The sequence below is a fragment of the Equus asinus genome, chromosome 5 (assembly GCF_041296235.1).
Source record: "Equus asinus isolate D_3611 breed Donkey chromosome 5, EquAss-T2T_v2, whole genome shotgun sequence".
Lineage (NCBI taxonomy): Eukaryota > Metazoa > Chordata > Mammalia > Perissodactyla > Equidae > Equus > Equus asinus.
In genome coordinates, this window is record NC_091794.1 from 32,215,919 (window position 1) to 32,241,302 (window position 25,384).

The following is a 25,384-nucleotide window of genomic DNA, read 5'->3' on the forward strand; positions in this document are numbered from 1 at the left end:
GACCGCCTAATAAATAAGTTCACCAGTGAAAAGCCTATTTTTCATTCTGCTTAATTATAGGCTTCAGAGACACTCAAAATGAAGGGTGTCTTAGGGACAAATAATACTGTAGGCTTGGTTTACTTATCTCCTGTTGGCATTGGCACCAAGCCCTTCCTCTGCTTTGAAATTCATGGCTGTGTCTGTGGCTGCATACTAAACAGACTGAGGCAACCACACAGCCTGCTTCGCCCGTCCAGCTGCAGCTCAACTAATACATACACCTTAATGGCCAATTCAGAACAGTAGTTTAGATAATTAACATGACTGGTTTGTTTCTAATGCAATCTACGTATGTGATCACAAATGAATACACGTATTGTCATTTGAATTGCATTTGGTAAGCTATACTGGGCCTTGAACTACAACATGTTTATTCTGAATTCTAGATGATTGGCATCAAAATTGGCCTTTAGAAATGTACGTATGTATGTATAAATGATTAGATGACATATAAAGAATTTTCTTAAAATCAAAAATACAAAACAGTAAAAAGCAAATTTCCCTCCTTCTCTTGTTTCCTCAGACTCTCATTTCCCTTTTACAGAGCCAATTACTATCAATAGTTTCAAGCAGAGACAATCTGTGCTTCTATGAGTACATATGTGTAGGTTTTATGTAGAGAGCAAACATTATAGCTATACTTCCCTATTTATTGCATAAAAGGCAGCACGATGTACACATTGTTCTACAATTTGTTTCTTTTTGTTAATGACAACTCTTAGAGGCCTTTCCATAACAGCATCTGTGATCTGCCTCCACTTTTTTTTTTTAATATTTATTTATTTATTTATTTTTGAGGAAGACTAGCTTTGAGTTAACATCTGCCACCAGTCCTCCTCTTTTTGCTGAGAAAGACTGGCCCTGAGTTAACATCTGTGCCCATCTTCCTCTACTTTATATGTGGGACACCTACCACAGCATGGCTTGCCAAGTGGTGCCATGTCTGCAGGGGGGATCCAGGCTGGTAAACCCCAGGCCGCTGAAGTGGAACATGTGCACTTAACCCCTGCGCCACTGGGCCAGCCCCTGCCTCCACTTTTTAAAAAGCTGCCTAATGTTCTGTTGAGTGGATATAATCATTTTGTATTTAACCAGTCACATTGATGGATATTTGCTGCTTCCAATATTTTATTACCAACAATGCATTGGTGAACATCATTGCATGTAATTATTTGTGCCATGTGTTGTAGTGTCTGCATGGTACATTCCTAGAAAGAGAATTCTTGGCTAAAAGGTATATTTAGGTTTTAGGTTAATAGATACCGCCTAATCGTCTTCCAAAGAGGCTGTATAGTTTGCCCAATGATGTATGAGAGGATTTGTCTCCACACCATACAATCGACTTTTTGAACTTGCCAATCTGATTGTAATTATAAGTTATATTTATCTACTTGTGAATGTGGTTAAGCATCTTAAAAATCCTCTGTTACATTCTTTCTACCTCACCACTCAGTTCTTCATCAATCCCCGAATAATATCTATTCCTCTCTGATTTAAAATGGCAGCTAAAATAAATCTCCATGTTTATTTTAATCTATTTCTGAACTTTCTATTCTGTTACATGTATCTTATTGTTTACAGGCATTAGTACCAATTTTTCTAAATTTCTATACTTTTATAATAAGTCTTATATAGCAGTTTGGTGCCTTTTTATTGGTTTTTTTTTTTTCAGAATTTCTCTAGATAATTTTGCAAACTTATTTGTTGGTGGTTGTGTTGGATGTTTCATTAAAATAAACATTGAAATATACCCTGTTTAAAAATAGGGTGAAGGGGCCGGCCCCAAGGCCAAGTGATTAAGTTCACAGGCTCTGCTTCAGCAGCCCAGCATTTGCTGGTTCAGATCCTGGGCGCAGACCTATGCACCACTCATCAAGCCATGCTGAGGGAGCATCTCCCATAGAAGAACTAGAATGATCTACAACTAGGATATACAACTACATACTGGGGCTTTGGGGAGAAAAAAAAAGAGGAAGATTGGCAACAGATCTTAGCTCAGGGCCAGTCTTCCTCACCAAAAAAATAAATAAATAAGTAAATAAATAGGGTGTGATCACCATGAGACAGGGAAAACTTTATGCCCAAGATCAAGTTAGAGCTGGGCCTGAAAATGATGTGTAGGAAAAGAGGAAAGAGGAATCAACAAAGGAAAGAAAACTAAATAAATGTTCCAAATATGAGACTCTGTAAAATACCCAGAAATATCCCAGAATAAAACATGCACTTGAATATCATTAAGTTATTTAAGCAGCCAGGTAGTTTTGCAGCTGCTTGTATTAGCCTTGCTTTTAAGGGCTTGACAAATAGTCCCAGAGTTCTGACCTTAGACTGAAATCTCTAGCACTCTCTGTACCTGTGAGCATGCAGGCAACATTCCTACCCACAGCGTGCGCTCAAGTGCTCTGGTAGGAAGCCTAACTTAGAGAGAAGCTAACAAGTTCTGAGAAAGAGGGAGACCAACACAGACGGCAAACCACTCTCTTTGAGCAGCTTGTTTTTTAAGTATGTCAAGACCTTTTAGTTTCACTTCAGTGATCTCAAAAACAGCTACCTTGTGTTTGCCACTATTCCAGGTAACCATCTCTCTTTCTGGAAAATGATTGTCATAGGTACTCTAAGACTTGATTTGTTATAGATTTATTCTTTGGGTAACTTAACTACTACATTTAAAAGATTTCTTTTAAGAAAGTGTTACTAGCATCTTGTGACATTATATTTATTGGTTAAAGTTCAGAAAACAAAATAGTCCATGACATTAGTCTTATTTCTTCTTTATTTAGTTCTATTGCTGTTGAAGTAATAGGATGCAATTTAATCTTTACTTAACTTGGTTATACTGTAAAATTTTTTGAATCAAAAATGGCACTGACATAGCAAAATGCTATGGCAGGATTAATTTAAGACATGTTTACTGTTGCCTGTGAACATACTTGAGGCTGGGTGGGTTTTCACTGCCGAACAATATAGACAGAACCATCTTAGAATTTATTTTGGTTCCTCTGTTCTAGCATCTCATTCTGATTAATACTTGCATTTATGTATCTGTGTTACTCAAATGCGATGTATCTGAAAGATTTAGATCTGAAATATATTAAGACTTTGCTTGCCATTTCATGATAACCCCCAAGTCTGCCAGCTGATGCATTGACAGTGAGGTGGTAATAATGTAATACTGTGTACTCCTTGCTCGGGTATAGCACAGGAGAAGACTAGGAAGTGACTTGAAAGTGAAATGATGGCTTTATTTGTTTATCTGTTAAGCTGGATCCCAAGTGATTTCATCTACTCATAAATAAACTTTCTTTATGGACAAAATTTGAATGTTCATTTATCTCTCAGTTAGTATGCAAATCTATTTGCTGTTTCTAGCAAAAGAGAGTGCAACTCATTTTCTGTGCTTGTAAATTGTTCATTACCATGCTCTCTGATGGCCAATTCGTGGCTCCATCTGCAACTCCACAAATCTCCTTGCCCAGCTAAACTTGGTGGAGTAAATATAAGGTGCTGAAGAAGATGAGTTTGGGATTAAGGAAAAAAAAGACATATCTCACACAAAATTCCCAAGTCTATCATTTTAAATTTTGCAATTTCTTGCTTGTATTTAGTTTTGTATGCTATGGTCCAGGAAAACAAATACTTCACTGATTTCATCAACCCAGTTTTTAGGGTCGCACGTAAACGACATTTAACAGTTTTCCCATTGTACCCAGAAGGAGTCTCCTTCAAGGAATAAGCAAACATACAAACAAACACATCCTCTGGATAAGAGTACTTTCTTTTCTCTGTGATGTGGATTATTGTAACCTATAAGGTTCAACACAGACAACTAAGATAATTGTGTTATAAGGCTTATAGTTTCAGCCTTCTAAAACAAAGCAATCAATGTTATCGCTTTTGCCCTCTTCTTTGATAAAGGGAGAAATGTAAATCTCAACAGGGATGCCGTGTGATCTTAAGTCAACCTTAGACTTCGAGCTGGTTAAAGTCACTCCGTCATGCATATATTTAGCATCCATTAATGTTAATGGAATGGATTTCTGTTTTCATGTCCGGAACTTGATTCCTTTGCATGAAAATCATACAAATATTGAACCGCCTTCTTGTAGCTAAAACGTGAAAACAAAGAAAAAAGGCAAGATGCACAAAAGCTCTTTAGAGCAGGCAAATCTGCCTATAGAAAAAACAAGAGGTGTTTTAACATCCTTCTACGGTAGCGTGTAGGATAGGAATCTGGCCCATAACGTATATCTCCTGTCACTGTTGAGATGGAGAACTACCCAGAGATTTTTTTCAATTAAAATTCTGTGCACCAACAATAGACTCTGCTACAGAGCTTTTAATTAAAAAAACAAACGAAATGCCATAAACCCACATTGTCTCTAGTCACTGTTTGTATTAAAGGATTAGACTGATGAGATGTTTGGATTTTATTGTTCTTAACATGTTTCAGTTGGTGCTCTCGGACCCGCCGTGTGAAGAAAATGAAACGTAAGTAAATTGCAAGAGGCTCCATGTTCTTATTTAGCATTTTCAAAATTCAAAGGATAAAAAAGGCTCAAGTCGTTTGAGAAGCTCCAAATGAGTTCCAAATGATCATTATCATCATGCATCTATGGTTGCATCCATACCCAAGAGTCGCAGTGATGACAGAGGACAGTTTTTTGGATAATTCAGTTTCAAATATCAGCAAACTAACAAAATTTTTGACCTGCTTGTGCGTATATTTCAAAGGGATTTTGATATAAATTATGTGGATAATTGACTCAATCTTCTCACTTTTTGTGCTGTAGACTTAAGGGTTCCCAGAATTCCATTTGGGAGATGGGGAGAAGGTGCCATAAATAATGCTGGTGATGATTAATGATCACTGTAACGTACTGTGACTTAGTGCAAGTGTCAGAAAAGCACTTCTGCCAAAGACTGTCTTCTCCTGGGTGCAGCCCTCATGGCCAGCTAGCTGTTTTTAATTATCATTGCCTGTTACCCTCAAGGCCAGGGTCTCTGGCCACTGTCTTCAGATTAAGAGGCCATGCTAGGTGGGGTGCTTTTCTTGGCCCTGGAATCATTCACCTTTCTCTGGTGGATCATCTCATTATTGACAATCTGCTTATTAACTCTGTACTACTCTTTCAGTTTTGCATGACCCTGCATTGCCATTTCTTTGAATTAATTTTGGACTCGCCCTTTTCTTTGTCCTCTGTGGTTTGTGACATAGAGTTTTTGATTATTGGTGGGCTTACATAACTCTGGACCTCATGGCTGCCTCATCTTGCCCCTTCATCTTCTGCCTTTGACCCAGAATAATACAATAAAGAAATTCATGATTGAAAAGGATCATAAATATTGAGTCTAATTCTCCAATCAACATGACAGGAAAATATGGTATTGAGGAACTTTGTAAGCTGTCTTGAGAGTCACTGAGGTGACTGGTCTCCTTTTCAAGTGAAGAAATTGAGACCCAAAGAGAGATAGTAACAAATTAATTACAGAATTTCAACCAGTATTTAGGTACGAACTTTTTTGGCTACATCATTTTGCATGCAAGTGTCTGTTATATTTATTTTTATTTAATACCATTGCTTTTGAATGAAAACAAGAAACCACCTCAAACAAAGTGCAAATTAGCAGAAAATAAAGACAGAGAAGGCAAGAAAGTGGCTGATTTTGTAGGGAGGTGGTATAAGGTAAGTGAATGGATTGTAAGTAGTCATAGTATCTCCAGCCTGCTCCCACCACAAGAAGGCGTTTGTGGGATCTATTATCAGTTCTATTTAAATTTGTTTTCAAACACCAGACTGTTTTTTTCTGATCTAACCTACTCAATTTATTTTTGTAACAGCATTTTTAGTATGAACAATGCATTGCTATGTTGCATTTGTATAAAATTTAAATACACATTAAGTAATTTAGTATGTGAAATAAAAATGACAGAGCCTCCTCATAATTATACCTTGAATCCTTTCTCTTTCCGGAAATAACCAAGTACACTTATGCGCATGTATGTACATAAATAGAGTAATTTATTAAATATAAGTATGATCATACATATACAGGATTCTGTAGATTAATCACATTAATAGATTCCTGATGATATGCCACCATCTTACCTGACTTGAGAATGTTAAGTATTTTGCTCAAGAGTAAGCAAGTAAAAGGCAGAGCTTGGGGGCTGGCCCGGTGGAGAAGCTCTACTTTGGCAGCCCGGGATTCATCGGTTGGGATCCCAGGCACGGACATAGCACCGCTTACCAGGCCAGGCTGTGGCAGGCATCCCACGTATAAAGTAGAGGAAGATGGGCACGGATGTTAGCTTAAGGCCAATCTTCCTCAGCAAAAAGAGGAGGATTGGTGGCGATGTTTGCTGAGGGCTAATCTTCCTCAAAAAAAACAAAAGAAAAAGGCAAAGCTTGGATTTGGACCTAGGACTGACTCCTGAGCTCAGAATTTTAACTACAGAGCCATATTGTATATCCAATGTTTAAATGAAACTATACACCTGGCGAAATACCTGAGGGATATATAGTCCACATATTCTTCCAGATACTATACAATTTACCCCGGCTTAGTTAGGTCAGGCCACCAGTCTCTGGGTGATATGATTTGGACCCAGTTCTCCCCCAAATTATTGTAGCTGAATTGCTCTTTGGCCTGTTAAGGAATGATAAAAAGAGAAAAAGATCCATGAAGTTTGTTGTTGCCTTTGTTCTAAGAATACTGTTAAAAAATTGTTTCTATTGTTAACAGTGGCCTCTTTATAAAGCCCGATAGTTTGAATTTTTTCTGGTTTCTATACCAGGAGTAATTGTGCAACTGGTGAGTGAGTAATGCTGCCTTTTTGTTAATTTTAGAGGACACTCTATAACCAATTATCTCTCTCATCCTATTAACTGCTGGAAAGCTTAAGCCAGATCTGGAGTTCAGTCCTAATTTTATATATGAGATTTACTACATTCAGTTCACAAACTCATCTCGCTCTTGGCTTATTCTCTTTGATGCTCTCCATGCTCTCATTTCTAATTTTGTTTTTGTATTTTTCACATTTCCTTAAAGCGTTTTGGAGCACAGGATACTGCACGCATTCAGGCAGTACTCCACACGGTAATACGAGGCCGGAGCTGGCTTTTACTCGTCCCAGTTGCAGTCCTGCCTGGTGGTAGGAGTCACGGACTCCACGGCCAGACCATTCGGGTTTAAAGCCTGCCTCTGCCACTTCCAGCTCTGTTATCTTGGGCAAGTTACTTAACCCCTCTGTGACTGAATTTTCTCAACTGTAAAATGAATATTATAATAATGACCCCAACTTGTAGTGTTATAAGCGTGAAAGTGAGTTAGTTCACATGAAGTTATACAAGCAGTTTAGGAGAATACCTGGCACAGGAAATTTTGGGTGATTCTAGCAGAGAAGCCAATGGAGCAACTCTGCCATTTTCTTCTTGAACTTATCAAATTAATGAATTTGTAGGTAATCTTAGGTCCACAAATTCTCAGCCCTGAGAAGAATAAAGATCAGCTAATCGAACCATCTCTGTAGAGCAGATCTCATCTCACGTCCAAGTAAAGTAGGGCAGTAGTTGTTCTGGTAGGGGCAGAAACGATCTTCAGCAACTGCTTCTAGAGAATGCTGATTATTGGAAACGTCTTCCTTAAACATCATAGCCAGTTCTCATTTCTCCCTGACATTTTTCCTTTCAGCATCATCATCCTAATTTAACCAAGTATACATATATATATATTTATATATACATAAATATTTGACTAACAACTTTATTTTCAAAAATATAATTTGTCCTACACTGAAGAACCTGCATCTGAAATTTGAGTAATTACAATATTGCTACAGTTGAGATGATGCTTTATTTTTTTTAAGAATTAAAAAATTTCTGTTTAAAAATAGAACTTGAGAACGACATAGAAATAATGGTAGAGGAAAGAAGCACAAGGAGTCGGAAGACCTATATTCTAGTTTAATTTCTTTGGTCAGCTAGTGACCTCCCCACTGACATTCTCACTCTGGGTCTCAGTTGTACAGTGTGCAAAATCCTAAGGATGAAATAAATGACCCAAAGGTGCCTGCACTTCTGAAATTACATGATCGCTTTGCATTTCTCCAGCTAACTGCCTCCTGGCCTTTTTATTGTATATCAGAACCCCCGCCAGTGGGTGCATGGTGTCAAAAAGAGAAAGCAAAGTAAGTCAATTTGGATAATTAATACACCTGCAAAAAATATTGACTGGCTCAAAACTTAGAAATGAGAAATAAAATAATATTTAGAATTGACATTATAATAAGAATATGATCTATTTTTATATGGAACAAAGAGAAATAGAGATTTACATATGGAGGGACATGAAACGCTCCTGGTCATGAGCTTAGATTTCAAAATTCAAAAACAGAACCTTCTGCTCTTTTGTTGGACCAGGACACTAAGAGAATTTCCCTAAATCCATCTCTAAAGTGGGATACTACATCTTTAAGATTTCTATATAATATTTAAAATTTTTAGGACTACAAAAGTGATGTGGGTACATTATAAAAATTCAAACAATATAGAAATATTAGAAAGATAAAGTTCCTCATAATACCATCTTCAAGAGAAGTAAGCATTATTGGTAGTTTGGTGTATATGCACATAATGGCTGTTTTGGTGAAATCATTGTATTTGTGTAAAAGAAAACACACAAAGTAGAGCTGAACCCTCTATGTCATTTTACTCAACAAGTTTTTAATTATAAAAATAAAGCTACATCCTTTTTGATGACTGGGTAATATTCCTTTGTAAGGATATGCCATTAATTTTTAAAAATTGTTTTTTGAAGTTATGTTGGCTTACAGCATTGTGTAATTTCAGATGCACATTATTATATATCAGTTTCTGTATAGACTGCATCATGTTCACCACCAATAATCACTTTTATCCGTCACCATACATATGTGCCCCTTTACCCCTTTTGCCCTCCCCCTATCTCTTCCCCTCTGCTAACCACTAATCTGTTCTATTTATCCATGTGTTTGTTTATCTTCCACGTATGAGTGAAATCATATGGTGTTCATCTTTCTCTGTCTGGTTTATTTCACTTAGCATAATATCCTCACAGTATTTTTAAAATCCTTTATTGGTGATCATTTGTCTTAGGATGCTTTTTAAAGTCATACTTCAGCTGCCATTTTTTCCTAGCCATTTATACCTCTGTGCTTTGCTAAACCCTCTAGGTGCACCAAAAAAAAAAAAAAAAAAAACCCCACAGACACACACAAATATACCCCAAAACTTGTTGTCTCAGTGATTGACTTTTGTCTTCAATTGTTGGGGTAAAATTTTAAAGTTGACATTTCACATATGTTAAAAAGTCATTTCTGACTAGTCTGATGATAAACATGACACTCTGCCTCCTTTGAGATGCTGGGAGCAATAAATTAACTGACATTTATGAATGCTTTCAAGCTGAAAAGTATTGAGTGTTATTTTAACAATGGCTGAAGAAGACATGATTAAATATAGCTCCATCTCAGAGGCTTATCGGGCTGTGATGAACAGGTTTCCACTGTTTAATCCCAGAATACTTTAAAAGTGGTGTACATACGGAGCTACGAAGAAAGTCCATCAACAAACATACATTCAGTTCACCACGTCTGGCATAACAAGGGTCTCTGGAATGAACAGCACATAAGTGTCTACACCTGGGGAGCTAAACCTCCTGAAAATCAAACTGCGGACTATGTTCTTGTGTGATCTCTTAACACTTATCTCAGGAACGATTGAGATGTGCCTTGATACACAAGTGGTTTGACCATTCTGACCAATGAGATCAATTTGTAACTCCTTAGTGATTGGTATTTATGGCCACACTCATTCATTCTCCTTCTATCCTAATTCTTTCTCTAACCAGGGGTGCAGGCCTGCTATTCCATACCAAGAAATTAAGGCTTAATAAAGATTATAAACCTTTCCTGGAGAAAGTACATTTTAAAAAACTCAAGGCCTCTGAATAAACAGAACAGTGGAAGGGTTATCTGCCTAATACCTAATACCTATGACATCTTAGCCTGAAAAGTTAGTCACTACTTTCTCAGTGCACAACAATATTCATAACTCTAGAATCAAATCTATTACAGTGCAATTATCTGTTTATGTATCTGACAGTTTTACATTTACCTGTATTCTCAGTGCGTTGAATGAAGTGGGCATATGTTGAACACTTGCTTAATTGTTTTGGCGGGATGCAGTGAGTAGGTGATTGCTGGGGAAACAGATGTGGTCAGGACAAATATTATGATCCAAAGGATGGGCTTTGCCCATCCAGAGGTCCAGTGCTAACTGTTTTTCCTTTACCATCAGGTGCATAAACTATAAAGATCAATACCCAAATGGCTGGTATATCTGGTAAGGACATCCTCAATCTGTTCCATAAAACCTTTTGTGATATATAGACACTCCTTCTCCTAAATAATTGAGATGGCACATGAAATCACCCAGCTTAAAAAAAAAATTAGGAGTAACGTGAATCAATATATGTAGAAAGATCACTTTCCCCTTGTTGGCCAGTGTTTACTTAAAGACTCCATATTACAGGGAGCTTACTACTTATAAGAATAATAGTTTATTCCTGAGTGCAGAGATCTTTAAAGGTAAAATAATTGTTCTTTCTCTTGAAATCTCCCAGAACGACTCCTCCACTGATTTTAGTTCTGACCTTAAGATAAGACTGCTACCTCTTTTATAAGCTAGTCCTTCAGAAATTTTAAGAGAATTGTTAGAATCTCCTAAATCCTGACTTCTATGTTTTCCAAACTAAACATTACCAGTGTTTTCAGTTAGATGGTTAGCTCCTCAAAGATAGGGACCATGTCTTGTCAACCTTTGAATGCCCAAAACCAGCATCTAAAATCCGTTCCATTGCTTAAATACAAGTGGAATGAACGGATGGATGGCTGAACGAAAGGAATAATGAATGAATGAATTAAGGAACCAAGTCTGCTCCTCAGAACAATCTTCTAATTTCCAAAGAGAAACAGTCATGATCACCTGGCAAAATCGACCCACTCTGAGCTCAGTGAATATTCCAGGTTCAGTGAAAAATGGGCAAGTGGTAGTGAGGGGATTGCTTAAGGAATTCAGCCTCCCAGATTGCTTGCATTCCATCTCTCTGAGTTCTTGCCCCCTTTCCAGAAAGCAAGAGAAGCTCTTCACTTCCCTGCATGCTCCATCTTACTCCTCCCCTGCTTCTTCTGAAATCAGGCTCTTGCTGCTGATATTCCTGATGGCTCTTCTCTGTGGAGCAGTGCTTTTCTGCCTCCAGTGCTGGCTGAGGAGACCCCGAATGGGTTCCCAAAGACACACCATGGCTGTTTTTGCTGTTGGAGACTTGGACCCTGTCTGTGGTAAGCTGTCTGCACACTTTTGGACTTCCTCTTTGAGACCTCATGGTTTTGCGCTGAATTGAACAACTAACCTCTGAAAAGCAGATTTGTGAACTTACAAGACCTAGCTTATTGGAGACTCAAAGGCATTCACTGGGGAAGAATCTAAGTGAGAAAACTTCAGAAGAAAGGAGACCTCAAAAGAAAAAAATGTGTCTTACGGAAATGACTCATAGTTGAATATGGTATAGGATGTAAGCAGGTTGCTCAGTCAACAAGCAGAAGGGAAGAGACATACAGGGCTGGTCACTCCAAGTGAGTGGTAGAGTTTAAGGCACAGAAGAGTGTCTCTGTGCTTTTGATATCAGTCTAGCCTACCCTGTGTTCACAGTCTCACCTACTAAGCTCTCTTTGCCTCATTTATCTGCGGTAATGTTGAACCACACTTTCCAGATTGTCTGCTGCCAAGGCAGAGCCTGAGATACTTGGAATTGGGCAGGCAAGTGTCAGTACTCATGTCCCTTCTTTGGCAGCATTCTGATGCCACCTCCTCCCAACTTACAGTCCCAAAACCCTACCCTTCCTATTATTTTCCAGTCTATATTGGGAGGTAAAAAAATGGAGGAAATGGAAGTTTTAGAGTTACTTGTAATTGCCAGCCTTAGCTATAAGTAGAAAAATGACCCACTTATGATTTCTGGGAGGTGACAATTGATAGTTTATTTGTTCGTTGTGAAGCGTTGTCCTCCTCCAGAGACCATCTGTTGTGAGACTCTCCCCTTAAGGTACTGTATCGCACACCACAGTTGCCTCAAGTGTGCTTGGTAGGGACGATCAGCCGCCCTTCAGAAACGTGGGCCAGCATAAGATTTTCAATAGATAGAGCAGGGCGTATCTTAGGAAAACTAACAGCTAAGGAAAAAGCAGGGCAAGCATAAACTAAAATGGTTTAATATCAAAACCCAGTAGAAGATTTAGTGATTATATTCACTATTGGCTTCTTTTTCTAAGTCATTATTTAACAAGGGAAACACATTGTCAATTTGAGAAATGGTTATTTTGGGGAAGGACAATTACAGTCTCCAATGAAAACAGCTCTTTCTCCTAAAATCAAAAACACTTTCCACTGAGTATACAGGGAAATAGGGTCCTTCTAACGAAGGACCTTCTAACAAAATATGTTAGTCAGAGATTGACCTTCTAACGAAATATATTAAAGAGATAAGCGTGTTTACATTGGTCTATTTTTCTTTATTTAACCAGAGGTGTTTAATAAATAAATGCAATTATGTTTCCTCCAACTTGACTTGAGTTTCTCAAAAGGAGAATCCACACTGATTTTCTTAGCCCTTCTCTCACTCTGAGGAAAACTCTTTTACCAGACTACCTTGAATTTTAAAAATATTCTGCTTTTAATTTTCAGTAAGCTACCCAGTTGTACCGCTATAATTTTTAAGGCAGTCTATGTGCCATGATTATATTTCCATTTATCTGATGTTTTTATATTTCCTGGATGGTGGTTTACATGCATGCTTTTGAACTTGCCTGAACAAGTATGTGTGAGAGAAAGAGTCAAAGTTGATACACCACTTCAATAATCTGCTTGCAATAGCACTGAGCGCAGGGTGTTAGAATGACATTCTCTATACTACCTTGAAGTTATTATGGACAGGAAAAGACAATACTTGGGAAGAAATTGTCTTTTAAAAAACTAATATAGTCACCATTTATTTCACATCCACCAAATTCTAGGCACTAGGTCAGGGGCTTCTAGAATATTATTTCTAATTCCTAAACACAAATTCAGAAAAGCAGCTATTACTTCTCTTAGAGGATGTTATCTACTTTCTCACTTTACTGGATAAATATACCACATAGATCTTTGTTGCAGATTAATTAATAGACTTAAAATTGTCTGAAATTGCTAGAGGATAGGGAGCCAATGAAAATTTGGGCAGGACACCATAGCTTGGCCACCTTATCTCTGGACACTGAGTACAGTCTTATAGCTTGAACCTCCAGATGTTTCCATTGGGTGATTCCTCAATGGTAGGGATTGCTCTCCAAATCCCTACTCCTTTCCTCACTCTATCCTTTCCTCCCTAATCCCGTTGGTATTGTTCTGGATCTTATTTTGCTCAAGAAACATTCAAACTCCTCCAGCTTAAGTTGTATTATAAAGTTTACTTTTATTGATTTCCATCTTAGAGGGCACAGGCTCAGTTGCCCCTTCCCATTTATTTTTTCCCTTGACTACACTGGTTGGGTATTAGGTTATCCCATCGATCACCCCCTCCCATCCTGTCCCAGGAATGCTCAGGGTGGCTGGACAGGCAGTGAACAGCCATTCACATAGTCTTTGATGTGGATATGGACTCTAGAGTTTGCTTCTTGGCATTCCTGTTTCTCCTCTCTAAAACAAAGTACACAAGATTAATTTAGGAAGTGGTATCTCTGTGATTTCCAATCACTGCTTCTTAACTAGCAATTTTTGGAAGTAAATTCCTGGAATCGATATTGTAAGGCAGTCAGAAACCCAGACTCAATGATTTCCTTTCCCCACTGGATCCTCATTATACTCTCACTTCTCCAAATGAATGATTCTTCCTACCTAAAATTTCCTTAAAAGGAACTGCTCTCCCAAAGGGAAGGGAGGGAACCACCATAGGATGTTTGTATGGCTACAGAGGGAGGTATTGGCGCAGACCACAGGTTCTACCTCCACAGTCCCCACAAAGTTTGTACTAACAGCTTGGAGTTGAGTCCAGCTACTGCCAGATTCATACACCCACACTGCACTTCTGAGTCTTCCTCACAGCCACTGGTCAGAAGCGGGAGAAGAAAATGAGAACTCACTTGAAAGACACTTGTGACATCTTAGAATATGAAATAGGGTTTCTGGACTCCCTACGACCCTTTGAGCATGAACAGGACAATAGGACTTTCCTTCCTGAATACAGAATGTAGGAAATGGGTCATTTAAAACATTTTAATAGAGAGAATAGATTTGATATATTAACCTTGGCTTCCTCTTAGACTTTCATTTTATTTATTCAGAACTTATTTAACATTATTACTGCTATTTGCTGAATAGATTAGTTGAAACAGTTCTGCTCTCCTGGCTTGTGGGTCAGAGATTTGACTCTCAGGATCTCCTGGAAGTTGCCCTCCACCGAGAAGAGCTGAGAGGAGAATTTTAACCTACTATCAAAGGCTAGAGTGAACTGAACTTTACTGATGTTGAAATATATAAAATAGGAAATTTCTCTCACTAGCAATTCCTAACAACATTATATGGCTCAGGTTGCCAATTATATTGACTAGAAATATTAAAGAGAGAAAGAAAAATACTTGGTTTGGGGTCCTTATAAAAGGTATTTAAGGAAGGTCTTGCCAGCCCAGCCTATCCCAATGTGTGATGAGACTTCTGTCTGGGAAAGATCCTTAGGAATCTCAGCCAGAGACCCAGGCCCCAAAAGCATCTCCTGGGCCAATAATCATGGCTTTTCACAGTTCTCTGCAGATCTGTGCTCAGATTTCTCAGTTTTCCTTCCCTTTTCATAGGATCTACATTTCCAGGTCCATAGCATGTTATGATGAAGCTCTTTATGAACCGAAAAAGGTGAATTAATTCCTTTGATCCTCCCATGGAGTGTAAGGAAAAAGGGGAGATATTGTTAGAGAAAGAGGAAGACCAGAAGAAAGTCAAGAAGGTGGAGAAGGGGAAGGATGAAGAACGAGAGGAGAAGGAGCTCACTATTTGAAGTTGGAGATAATTTAAGGACTGAAATGAAAACTTATCTATTTTATACAAGCCATAAAACCACGTTATTTTGTTTTGCTTCAGGCCCACCTCCTTTTCCTGTATCCAGCCCCAGGGTCTCCTAGATAGTCCTTTCTTCCATTATTATTCTGCCCCCGTCCTGACTTATCTTCTGAATTCAGATTTCCTTACCATCTCTGATATAACCCCAGAAAGGATCTGCTCAATGCCTATATGTCTTCTTGAATGGGATCATCCATGAAGTAGTCTCTGAGGCGTTCTCATTCTCTTCTCTCAACCATCAGATCACAGCAATTCGAGCATAATTCAGGTGGGAATTTTTTCAGCACTCATGTAGGGGTAAAAATGATTTCTTACTTCAATGTTTTCTTATCTCACTATCTTATCTCTTTAAATGATGCTTTTGCAATCCCTCCTATCTGATAATTCAGCAGAAAACAAGAGGAGATTTTCAACCAGTTTTTTTTCCCCACAAATGTGTAAATGGAGAGTGAAAAACTGGACCACAGAAAGTGAATTTTTTTAAAGGAATGTATGCAAATTTTTAGTAAAAGTGGGGAAAGAAGAAGATAAAAATGTCAAAATTCTTTATAACCATCTGTATCCCAAATCAGGATCAGTGCTCTCACTTTATAGGATCAAGAACTATACGAGAGGGTGAATAGGTAGAAAATAAAAGTGATTTAAAAAAAGAAGAAAAAGAAAAAGTTTTGAGTGTTTTAGGTTAATAGTTTTGTTTATTTTTTAAATTTAGTTTTGAAAAAATATGTAATGACAAGGAGTTTTATAGTTTATTATAAATGAAGGTCTTTTAATTCACTGAAAATGTTTTCATTGAAAGTAGGTTGTGAAGCTATATAAAAGCCCTTATTTATGAGGAAGTAAGACATTTAAAGATAATAAAGAGAAAAAGTCTGGGGTCTTAGAGGTAGGACAAGGACAAAGGACTTGATGCAGAAAAATAATCCAGTGTTCCTCAGGAAAGAGAATTTGAGAGCACAGGAGAGGGATCTCCACCATTGTCTGTCCATATTTTTTAACAAAACATAATAAACTTCATAAAATATACATTGAATCCTTTTCCATCTCATCTGGCTCAGAGCTGGGTCCCCCCAGTCCAGACAAACAGCAAGCAGGTGCCAGGCCTTTCCTGGGGAGACAACTCTCCTGGGGACACTCATCTTGGCTTAGTGTCTCCTTGGTCTCATCTTCCTGATAACGCTGCCCTTCAACTCTCCAAACTTCTTGACCCCGTTTATTCTGCAATTTCAGAGATAATCTCCCCTTTTTCTTGTTGCAGGCAACTAGAAAGACTGGTCTTCCAGCAATGATTAAATGCGAGGATTCTGAGTTGGGGAGGGGAAGGAGGACTGGACAGAGACAGATAAGAAGGAGGCCCTCACACGCTCTGCTCCTTCCTTCCCGCACCTCTCCCAGGATCTGATCTTATTTTTGGATCCTTTTTGAAGTGTCATTTTCCTGTACTTTATGTTCTACATGTAAATATTCTGTGACTCATTTTAGGCAAGGGAAGAAGGGGTATTTCACTCACACACTCTCTTGGAAAGACATGATAATAGTAGAAGCTCACATTTATTGAGCATTTGCCTTGCTTTGTGCTAACACTTGACATCTCACATCTCATTGATTCTTCCCTGCAACTCTATGAGGGGTTTGCTACCATTCTGAACACTCTAGAGATGAGGGGAGAAAGGCACTTAGACGTTAAGCAACACAGTTAGTAGATGGTAGAACTGTGACTTGAATTCAGGCACTCTCAACCACTTTCAGATGAGAGAAAGGGATGAGATACAAAGGGAAAAGGGCAGAAAGAGGTGGAAAGGGCATGTTAAAATGAGTCAGATCAATTGGAGTGATTCTTACAGGTGTGAGAAATCTGAACTCTGGCTAAAAACTCAGCAGTTGAGGGTATTGGTTTTACAAAATTAAACAGAAAACTCTAATACCTTCACCAACAGTTCTGTCAAAGCCATAGGACTTTTACAGGCATTTGTAACCACATTTTCTTAGGTTCTTAATCTGTTAAAAAGTAAAAATAATGCTTGCTTGCCTCCAAATCACATGGTATTGTATGTAAACTTGCTTTGAAGAAAATTGAAAACTGATATAATATGTATTTGATTTTACAAAAGCTCTCGAGCACATAGGCTTAGCTATGTTTATCAAATGAATTACCTGTGGTTTTTAGGACAAGATTAAGGGCAAAGGCCAAATTTGTAGTAAGGAGATGACAATAAAACTTTCTTACCATGGCGAGCAACTGTCAACATCCCGTTGCCTGGAGCATGATATTGATAATGGCAGTGGTGGAAATTTATTTGAGCTAATAATAGTGTGGAGTCAATCTGGTTGACCACTCCAGGCAGAAGGATAGCTAAGATACCATTGACTTTGTATTGAATACGCTAGGGGCAGTTCACCCGGAAAATGGACGCTCAGCACAAGTGTCCACACTGGAGGGAAGTACGAGGGCAAGTACACTTTGCCAATGTTAACTCTGTTTTATTGAGTCCCTTGGACTTAGCTCTTGTCATCCTAAACTCCTAACTGCAAAAGACTCTAACTCCAAGAAACTTTTCATTTAATAATTTCTGTGTTATAACATTAAAAATGATAATGACTAAATCATTATTTAACCATTAAAATAGGATATATTGGGAAATAATATCATAAATAAAAGAAAATGCTTGAGTATTCCTAGCCTAGTACAGTTCTTGATATATAGTGCTAATACTAATACTAGTGATAATTAAACTTTAATGGATAATTGCTGTGTGCCAGGCTTTGTTTTAAGCACTTTACCTTCATTTAGCCTTATTTTTATAGATGTAGATACTATCATTATCCTTTTATTGCATAAGAGAAAACTGAGGTCCAGAAATATTATGTAATAGCCTAGGAATAGATTATTCAATTAAATAAATAACTTTTTAAGAAAAGTGCTGAACCAGGAGGTGAAACTTATCTTCCAAATATAGCTCTACCCCTCACATATTATATTAATACTTGAATTATTATACTTTGCTCTGCAAACCAGTGAGATAGAAAATAAGACAAATTTGTGAAAATTCATGATTCTAAATAAACGTTACCCACCCCAAAGGAGTGATCTTGAGTAACCTACCTGCGGATTCCGGTGATGCAGCTATTGCCTAATACGTAACTATTCTTTGAATTGTTTTGATACTTGTAGCACTTTCTTTGGAATCTTCTCAATGGTATCAAATCTTAATCCTTTAAGGAAGAGGTCAGCAAACTTTTTCTATTAAGGGCCAGATAGGACATATGTTTGGCTTTTCAGGCCATATGGTCTCTGTGGGGACTATGCACTTCTGCCATTGTAGTACAAAAAGCAGCCAGGGACAATATGTAAATGAGTGGGCATGGCTGTGTTACAACTAATTTTAATGTACAAAAACAGTCAAAGTGCCAGCTTTTGTTTAAGGACCTAGTTTCTTCTTTAAAGGTGAATTTAAGGTTGTTAACTATTGTTTTGGAAAGAAGCAATCAAATCATTCTGATACAGCTAAAGACTCAGGTGAACAAAAGGAAAAATACAAAGAGAGAAATGGTTATAAAATATTACTGTTGATTTCCTGTATGACAGTTTTTCAGGGCCAGCCCCGTGGCGTAGTGGTTGGGTTTGCACAGTCTGCTTCAGTGGTCTGGGGTTCACAGGTTCGGATCCCGGGTGTAGACCTACACAAGCCTGCTATGGCAGCATCCTACACATAAAGTAGGGGAAGATTGACACAGATGTTAGCTCAAGACCAATCTTCCTCACACACACAAAAAAGAAAACAATAAAACAGTCTTTCAAGGAAATATTATAAAAGATTTCCAAAAGAGGTATTGGAATAAGTGCCTAGGCTCTTAAGCTGATCAATTTGAGGAAGAAAATACTTATTTTTTGATATTTAGTGGCACGTAGTGTGCATAATCCGAAAGTCAAGAATTTTGATTTCAAAATTTAAAATTTGCCTTTTCTTTATTATGTGTGTATACTTTAATTGCAAACTTTTCACGACTTAACATTTTTACTATTCATCATAGAGAAATGCTTAAAGTAATTAATTGTATTAGCTGCAATCTGCAGAGTGTAAATATAAAATAATGAAGTTCAGACATAATTTTTAATGTTTCTAGTGAGACTTGCATTTCCCATGATGGGAAAATTAGCTAAAATGCCATTAGTGTTTACAGGAATCTTGTCTTCTGATCTACCAAAAAGAGTATGCCTTCTAGATTCAGCTGCTAAATTGTAAATATTTCTTCATGGCTTAGTCAATGACGATATAATCAGTCCATGAGAGCAAATTTTCTTACTATGGTGACTATTACCACTGCAGAGAGCAAGATGGTTGTAAACTTTTTCTCAAGGGTGCAAATAATTTTCTGCCGCTCCAGTGATCCAAGAAATGCCAGATTTTATTAGGCAGTTCGTTGCACTTCTGTTTTATGCTGACTAGAAAGACTATAGCCAGCCCTGCTGGTCTAGTGGTTAAGATTCAGCGCTCTCACCACCACTGCCTGGGGTTCATTTCCTGGTCAGGGAACACCACCAGCCATCTGTTGGTTGTCATACTACAGTGGGTGCATGTTGCTGTGATGCTGAAAGCTATGCTACCAGTATTTCAAATACGAGCAGGGTCACTGTCCACCACATGAAAACCCTATGAAAAGCAACTGAGCACTGTTCAGAACAGTGCTGGAAGATGAGAGGATGGTACAAAAAGTCCAGACAGGCCTCTCCTCTGCTCTACACAGGGCTGCTAGGAGTCAGATTTCACTCAAGGGTACTAACAAAGAAAGATTACAAGTCCCCATCTTTCTCTTTCCAGGGATGGAAGCAACTGTGAGTCCAACTGCTGGAATTCACCATCAAACTCAAACTCCTGAACTGTATCCTGTTTCATGCTTTGGCATGTTAGGCCCTCCACCTCCATATGAAGAAATTCTGAAATCAAGCCGATTTTAGATCTGGATCATCAGTTGAAAATGAAACAACACATAAAACATTAACCAGCTTAGATTAGTTTTGCTTCTTGAAATCAGGTTACTTTAATCAAACCTTGCTCGATAACAGAGACGGCACTGTGCATGTGCCAGGTGGGAACCCATAGCCCCAGGACAACCCAGGAACCAAGAATCTTCAGAAATGTTGCCACTGGAGTCCTAAAGTAAGAAGAACTTCAGTAAGGAAAATCCAGTTTCCAGCAGCCCAAGAAGCTTGATTACTAGCCAATCAGCTTACATAGACCCAGCTACAGTTTAGAAGCTCCCAACTCCTTAAATTTCACCCCAACCTTGGATCAGGAAAACAGGTTTGAGAGCTTTGCCTCCTGTCTCCCTGCCAGTCGACCTTGCAATAAAACTCTTTCTTTTATCAAATGCCAGTGCCATAGTATTGGCTTCTATGTGCATCAGGTAGTGAGCCCTTGCTGAGTAACAAAATTATAAGAAACATTTTTAACTCCAAAACATGAAAATTTAGGAACAATTCTTTAATTTTGTGAGAATTCCCAGAGATCAATTAGTATGGTCTGAAAAAGGACAAATAGATGAAAGAAGAATGAAAGTTAGGAAAGAATTTGGGTCAGGGAGGTATTTCAGCAGTAAGTTAGTGGACCCTTAGTGTAACACCGCTGGGTTACACTTTCATGCTACATAACGAAGTTACCGTTCCTCCTCAGTACTCAGATAGGCAGTAGTTAGTGCTGGGAGTAGTCTCTACTAAGTTTAGGATTCCACTCCAGTACACACCACAGCTTTCTCTGCCTCAATATCTCTGTTTTAACCTGACCTCTCTCCTACTACAGAGTCAACAAAAATCATAATTTAGCAGTGGCCCAAGTGTAAATTCAGACATGTCCAGACCCAGAACCAGAAAGAGAATATGTAAGTTAGGATGAGGGAAGAGAGTAGGAAGATGGATCACTTGTAGTTGAAGGATGACTAAAGAGGAAGAGTACAAGTCTCAGTCCAAGGAGTTGTTTGTTTCAGTCTGAGAAGGGAGAAAATGTAGGTGGAAGATGGAGGAGATTATTTAAGCAGTGGGGCATGTGTAATGTCAGAAGAAGGAGAAGGCTCCCCATGCGGGTGAATGCAGAATCCAGAGCCCACAGCCCTTCTCCGATGCCTCGAGGCTTAGCATTTCTTGGAGAACCATGATGAGATCCCCTTGGCACAGATCCCAACTTCTTAGTGAGAACACTGACTCCTCTGCACCAACAGTGAGACACCATCACACTGGCCATGAGAAAGGGGACCAGGAAAAGAAATCCATGGCAGATGCCATATGGTCTTCAGCTGACAAATTTGTTGAACAAAACAGTTGACATCTCCATTTGTTTGTCTAATAGACCTCTCAAATTTAACTTGACCAACCTTATCTCCTAATCTTTTCCCAGCCTTGTTGATCCAAACCTTCCTCACCTTGATTGATGGCAACAGTCACCTTCCAGTTGCTCAGACCAAAGAACTTGGAGTCATCCTTGAGTCCTCCCTATGTGTCATTTCTTACATTCATTTTGTCAGGAAATGGCTTGCCTTGGCCCTCCCTTCAAAACAGGTCTAGATTCTAAGCAGATCTTACTGCATCTCTGGTGTGAGCCACTCACTGGCAGTTCTTGCCTGGATTACTGCAATAGCATCTAAATGGTCCGTTCGCTCCCAGGTTTTCCCTCCTGTATCCTATTTCCAACACAACAGCTAGAGTAATCTTCTTCCAACATAAAGAGAATCATGTCCCTTAACTAAATTCCATCTCGCTCAGAGAAAATAACAAAGTCCTCGACACGTGGCCCTGTAGGATCAGTACCTCTCTCAGGTCTCCTCTCTTATGACTCTCACCCTTACTCAATTGCTCCAGGAACAGTGTCCTCAAACCTCCCAGGTGTCATCCTACCCCCATCTGTCCTTTTGGGCCTTAGTACTTGCTGTTACTTGTTGTTCCCCCAGATATCAACATTATTTCACCCCTTCACCTCCTCTAAGTCTTTGTTCAAAAGTCACCTGCTCCATGAGGCCCACCCTGATTACCCTGCTTTAAATTGCAACCTCTGCCAACCTTGGCCCTTCCACCTCCTTGTCTCAGACACACTTTTCCTTTTTCCATAGCACTTATCATTTTCTACTATGCTACATAGCTGAATTCTATTGATAATCTGATGCTTGTCTTCCCTTGCTAGAATGTAAATCCACGAAGGGAGGGATCTTTGTGTTATCCACTGATTTTTACCTGAAGCGTCTAAAGTAATCTGGCACTTAATATGTATTCAAACGAATCTTGTAAGTAATGTTCCCTAGTTCTGGAAATTCCCAAAAATGACTGGATCAGAATTTGATGGCGTGAGGCCTTTTGAAAGTGAGTGTGAGTAGGAGCCAGAGATAGCTGCTTAGTGCGGTTAAAATAACCTCATTAGTATCCACTGATGAAAGAGGCTGAGGGAGCTTGTGTTAATGTACCCTAATAATCCCCGATGTCTGTGTTGGGGGGCTTTAGGGGGTACACACTGCTTTCAGATTTTATTCTCACAACAATTTTGTAAACTGGTTATTCCCAACTTCAAGTTATATGTGGTAGACTGAACATCTCCACTCTGTTTTGAAATCTGATACGATTACAGTAAATGAGTAAAAATGTCTTTAATTCACAAGAACAAAGAGAGTGGCAAGAAGATGACAAAGAAAATTAGCAGCAAGATTTTAGTACATGGAAAGATGTACGAGATGGATACAGCTGGATAAATAATCATTGACTGGGGTTTCAGGTTTCTCCATTTTGCTATGTGTCTCCGAGGAAGAAACAGAATAATCAAGCAAATTCATGCTGTAGCAATGCAGAAATGCTCAAGAATTAGAAGCAGGAGAGGCGAACAGAATTCTGGAAATGAGGATGAACTTAACCTACAGAAAGATAGCATTGAAGCCACCCAGAGAAGAGGCCAGTTCCAATCAGAACATGACAACAAATAGCTGTAGGAGGGAAAGAGGGATGATTAAGGAAAAATGTATAATGAAAATGTGGTAATAAATTAGTGATTGGTAAATGGAAAGTGGAGAAACTGAAAAGACGAGGCAATTATAAATCTATGAAAAACAAAAGTTGGATTAATCCCCCCAAAATGGTTAAGCTATGAGTAATGTACCTAATATTGAATTTTAAAATGGGAGTTATTTATATTGGCAAGCTAGGCAGAGGGGTAAGTGTGTATGGGGGAAGGTGGCAGGATATAATAAGAAAGCTAAATCCTAATCTCAGATTGTGGAAAGTCTGTGAATAACATCTAAAATTAAAAGAAAAATCAAGAAATAATGGTAAAGTACATCATTTGAAAATTAGGTCATAAATATCTGAAGCAAAACACTAAGAGCTGAAAATTATTGCCTCAAGAAATAGGACTTGGAGATAATGCTATGTGAGATCAGGTAGAAGAGAAGTGCTAGTTTTTATCATGAGCATATAGTACTATTTGACTTCGTTTTTTTCTTTTTGGTGAGGAAGATTGGCCTTGAGCTAACAATTGTGTCAGTCTTCCTCTATTTTGGTGTGGGTTGCTGCCACAGCATGGTTGATGAGTGGTGTAGGTCCACGCCCAGGATGTGGGCCAGCAAACTCCACGCCACGGAAACAGAGCACTCAAACTTAACCCCTATGCCACCAGACTGGCCCCAAGTACTATTTGACTTTTAAAACGAAATGTGTGTGTTACTTTAATAAAAAGAAGTATAAAGTTAAAAGAATAAATGTTTGGCAAAGTTAGAGCTTGCAATTGCAAGCGAAGGAAATCATACTAGCAGAAGGAAAAATAAAATGTTAAGCATAAATGTCTTTAGGTGATAGGGCTACAGGTAACTTTAACTTTTATTCATGTTTCTGAATTTTCTAATTGTTCAATAATGTGTGTGCATTACTGTTATAATTGAAAACCTTGACAAACTTCTGTTTAAAAAAGTAAAAACAAAAGGAAAAAGTATATATACACATATCACTGCCTTCGTTTAACAGATGAGAAAATGTGGGTTCTGGAAGGGTAATTGGCTCACCCAACGTGCATAGCTAATTAGTCCGAGAGACAAAACTAGAGACAGACATTTTGATCTTTCGATTCTTATTCCAGGTATTTTTCCACTATGATTTTCTATCTTCAAAAGTGTTTCTAAAAATAAAAATCAGAGAAGTGGGTTATAATTATGTTTATGTCAAATAAGTAACTCTAAGGAAAGAGTTTTTGTTCATATCCTGAGCTATGTATGTTAAAATCCACTCCAATTACCGAACAGGCAGTGGTTATAATTAACACCTAGAAAAGTATAAACGCATCTGGAAACAGGGCTAATGATGTAGCAGCTGGAGTTTGCTGAAGACATTAGTGAAAGTTCAAGTTGAAGCGATTGGAATTTATTTTTGAGTAGTGTCAATGCGAGTCTAACCAAACTACATACTTGGCGTGTGGTTGGTCAGTTTATTTTGGGAGTGGGGGAAAGGTGGGTAGGGCTGGTTTATTTGGACTGTAGGCAGGTGGGTAGGGCTGGCAGAAAAATAGTTTGTTTTCATAGGAACGTTTCTGACAAAGATCTCTTCCCAAATATCACAGGTTGCTTTTTCATCTAATGCCTAAGAAATACTTACTAAATGACTGCTATATGTCAATTACTGTACACAGTTCTGGATATCTTTCTTCAACATACATAGTATCACTTTTAAGGATACTAGAGTTTCCACCGCTTTGCTCTGACCTCCAAAAACTTAGAAGTTCTGTAGCAGCTGCTCTTTATGGTCCACTGAAAACTACTGTAAATAATAAAATAATAAAATTCATGTGGATTATGTGATCATCATGACGTTTAAAGAAGAAATTTCTAAAGATAAACGTGTGTTCCTTTTCTGTCATCTCATCTCTGAAAATCTTTACCTGCATCCTAGTTCATCAATAAATCGTTAAAATTCTGTTTAACCTGGCATCTCAGATTTTAATTCTGATGAGACTAGGTTTTGTTTTTCTTCCCGTGTTAAAGAGCATTCAGTTCTTAAATGAGGTTTTTCTTACAGCTAAAGGGTGTAGCTATTTCTTTGCACATCCAGCAGAGGGCATGAAAGCCTATTTATGATTCTAGCCCCTTAGCTTGGTTTGATTTAATGGCTAAATGAGAGCACGAAGCTGGGTTACTATTGA

General features: G+C 38.3%; 1 protein-coding gene across 1 annotated transcript; it reads left to right on the forward strand.

Annotated features, from left to right (window-relative positions):
- The first annotated feature begins 2,356 nt into the window (after positions 1–2,356).
- TMEM207 (transmembrane protein 207) lies at positions 2,357–25,163 on the forward strand. The gene is made up of 5 exons (XM_014843385.3): positions 2,357–2,615; positions 4,493–4,530; positions 10,380–10,424; positions 11,280–11,422; positions 20,048–25,163. The coding sequence occupies exons 1-5, from the start codon at positions 2,547–2,549 to the stop codon at positions 20,182–20,184; spliced, it is 432 nt and encodes a 143-aa protein (XP_014698871.3). The 5' UTR covers positions 2,357–2,546; the 3' UTR covers positions 20,185–25,163.
- Positions 25,164–25,384: the final 221 nt, after the last annotated feature.

Excerpts from the sequence above, each read along its gene's own strand:
- TMEM207 (XM_014843385.3), top strand. The coding sequence starts at position 2,547 with ATGTCAAGACCTTTTAGTTTCACTTCAGTGATCTCAAAAACAGCTACC. Across the intron at positions 2,616-4,492 it reads TGTGTTTGCCACTATTCCAG|TTGGTGCTCTCGGACCCGCC; the intron begins GTAACCATCTCT and ends AACATGTTTCAG. Across the intron at positions 10,425-11,279 it reads CCAAATGGCTGGTATATCTG|GCTCTTGCTGCTGATATTCC; the intron begins GTAAGGACATCC and ends TTCTGAAATCAG.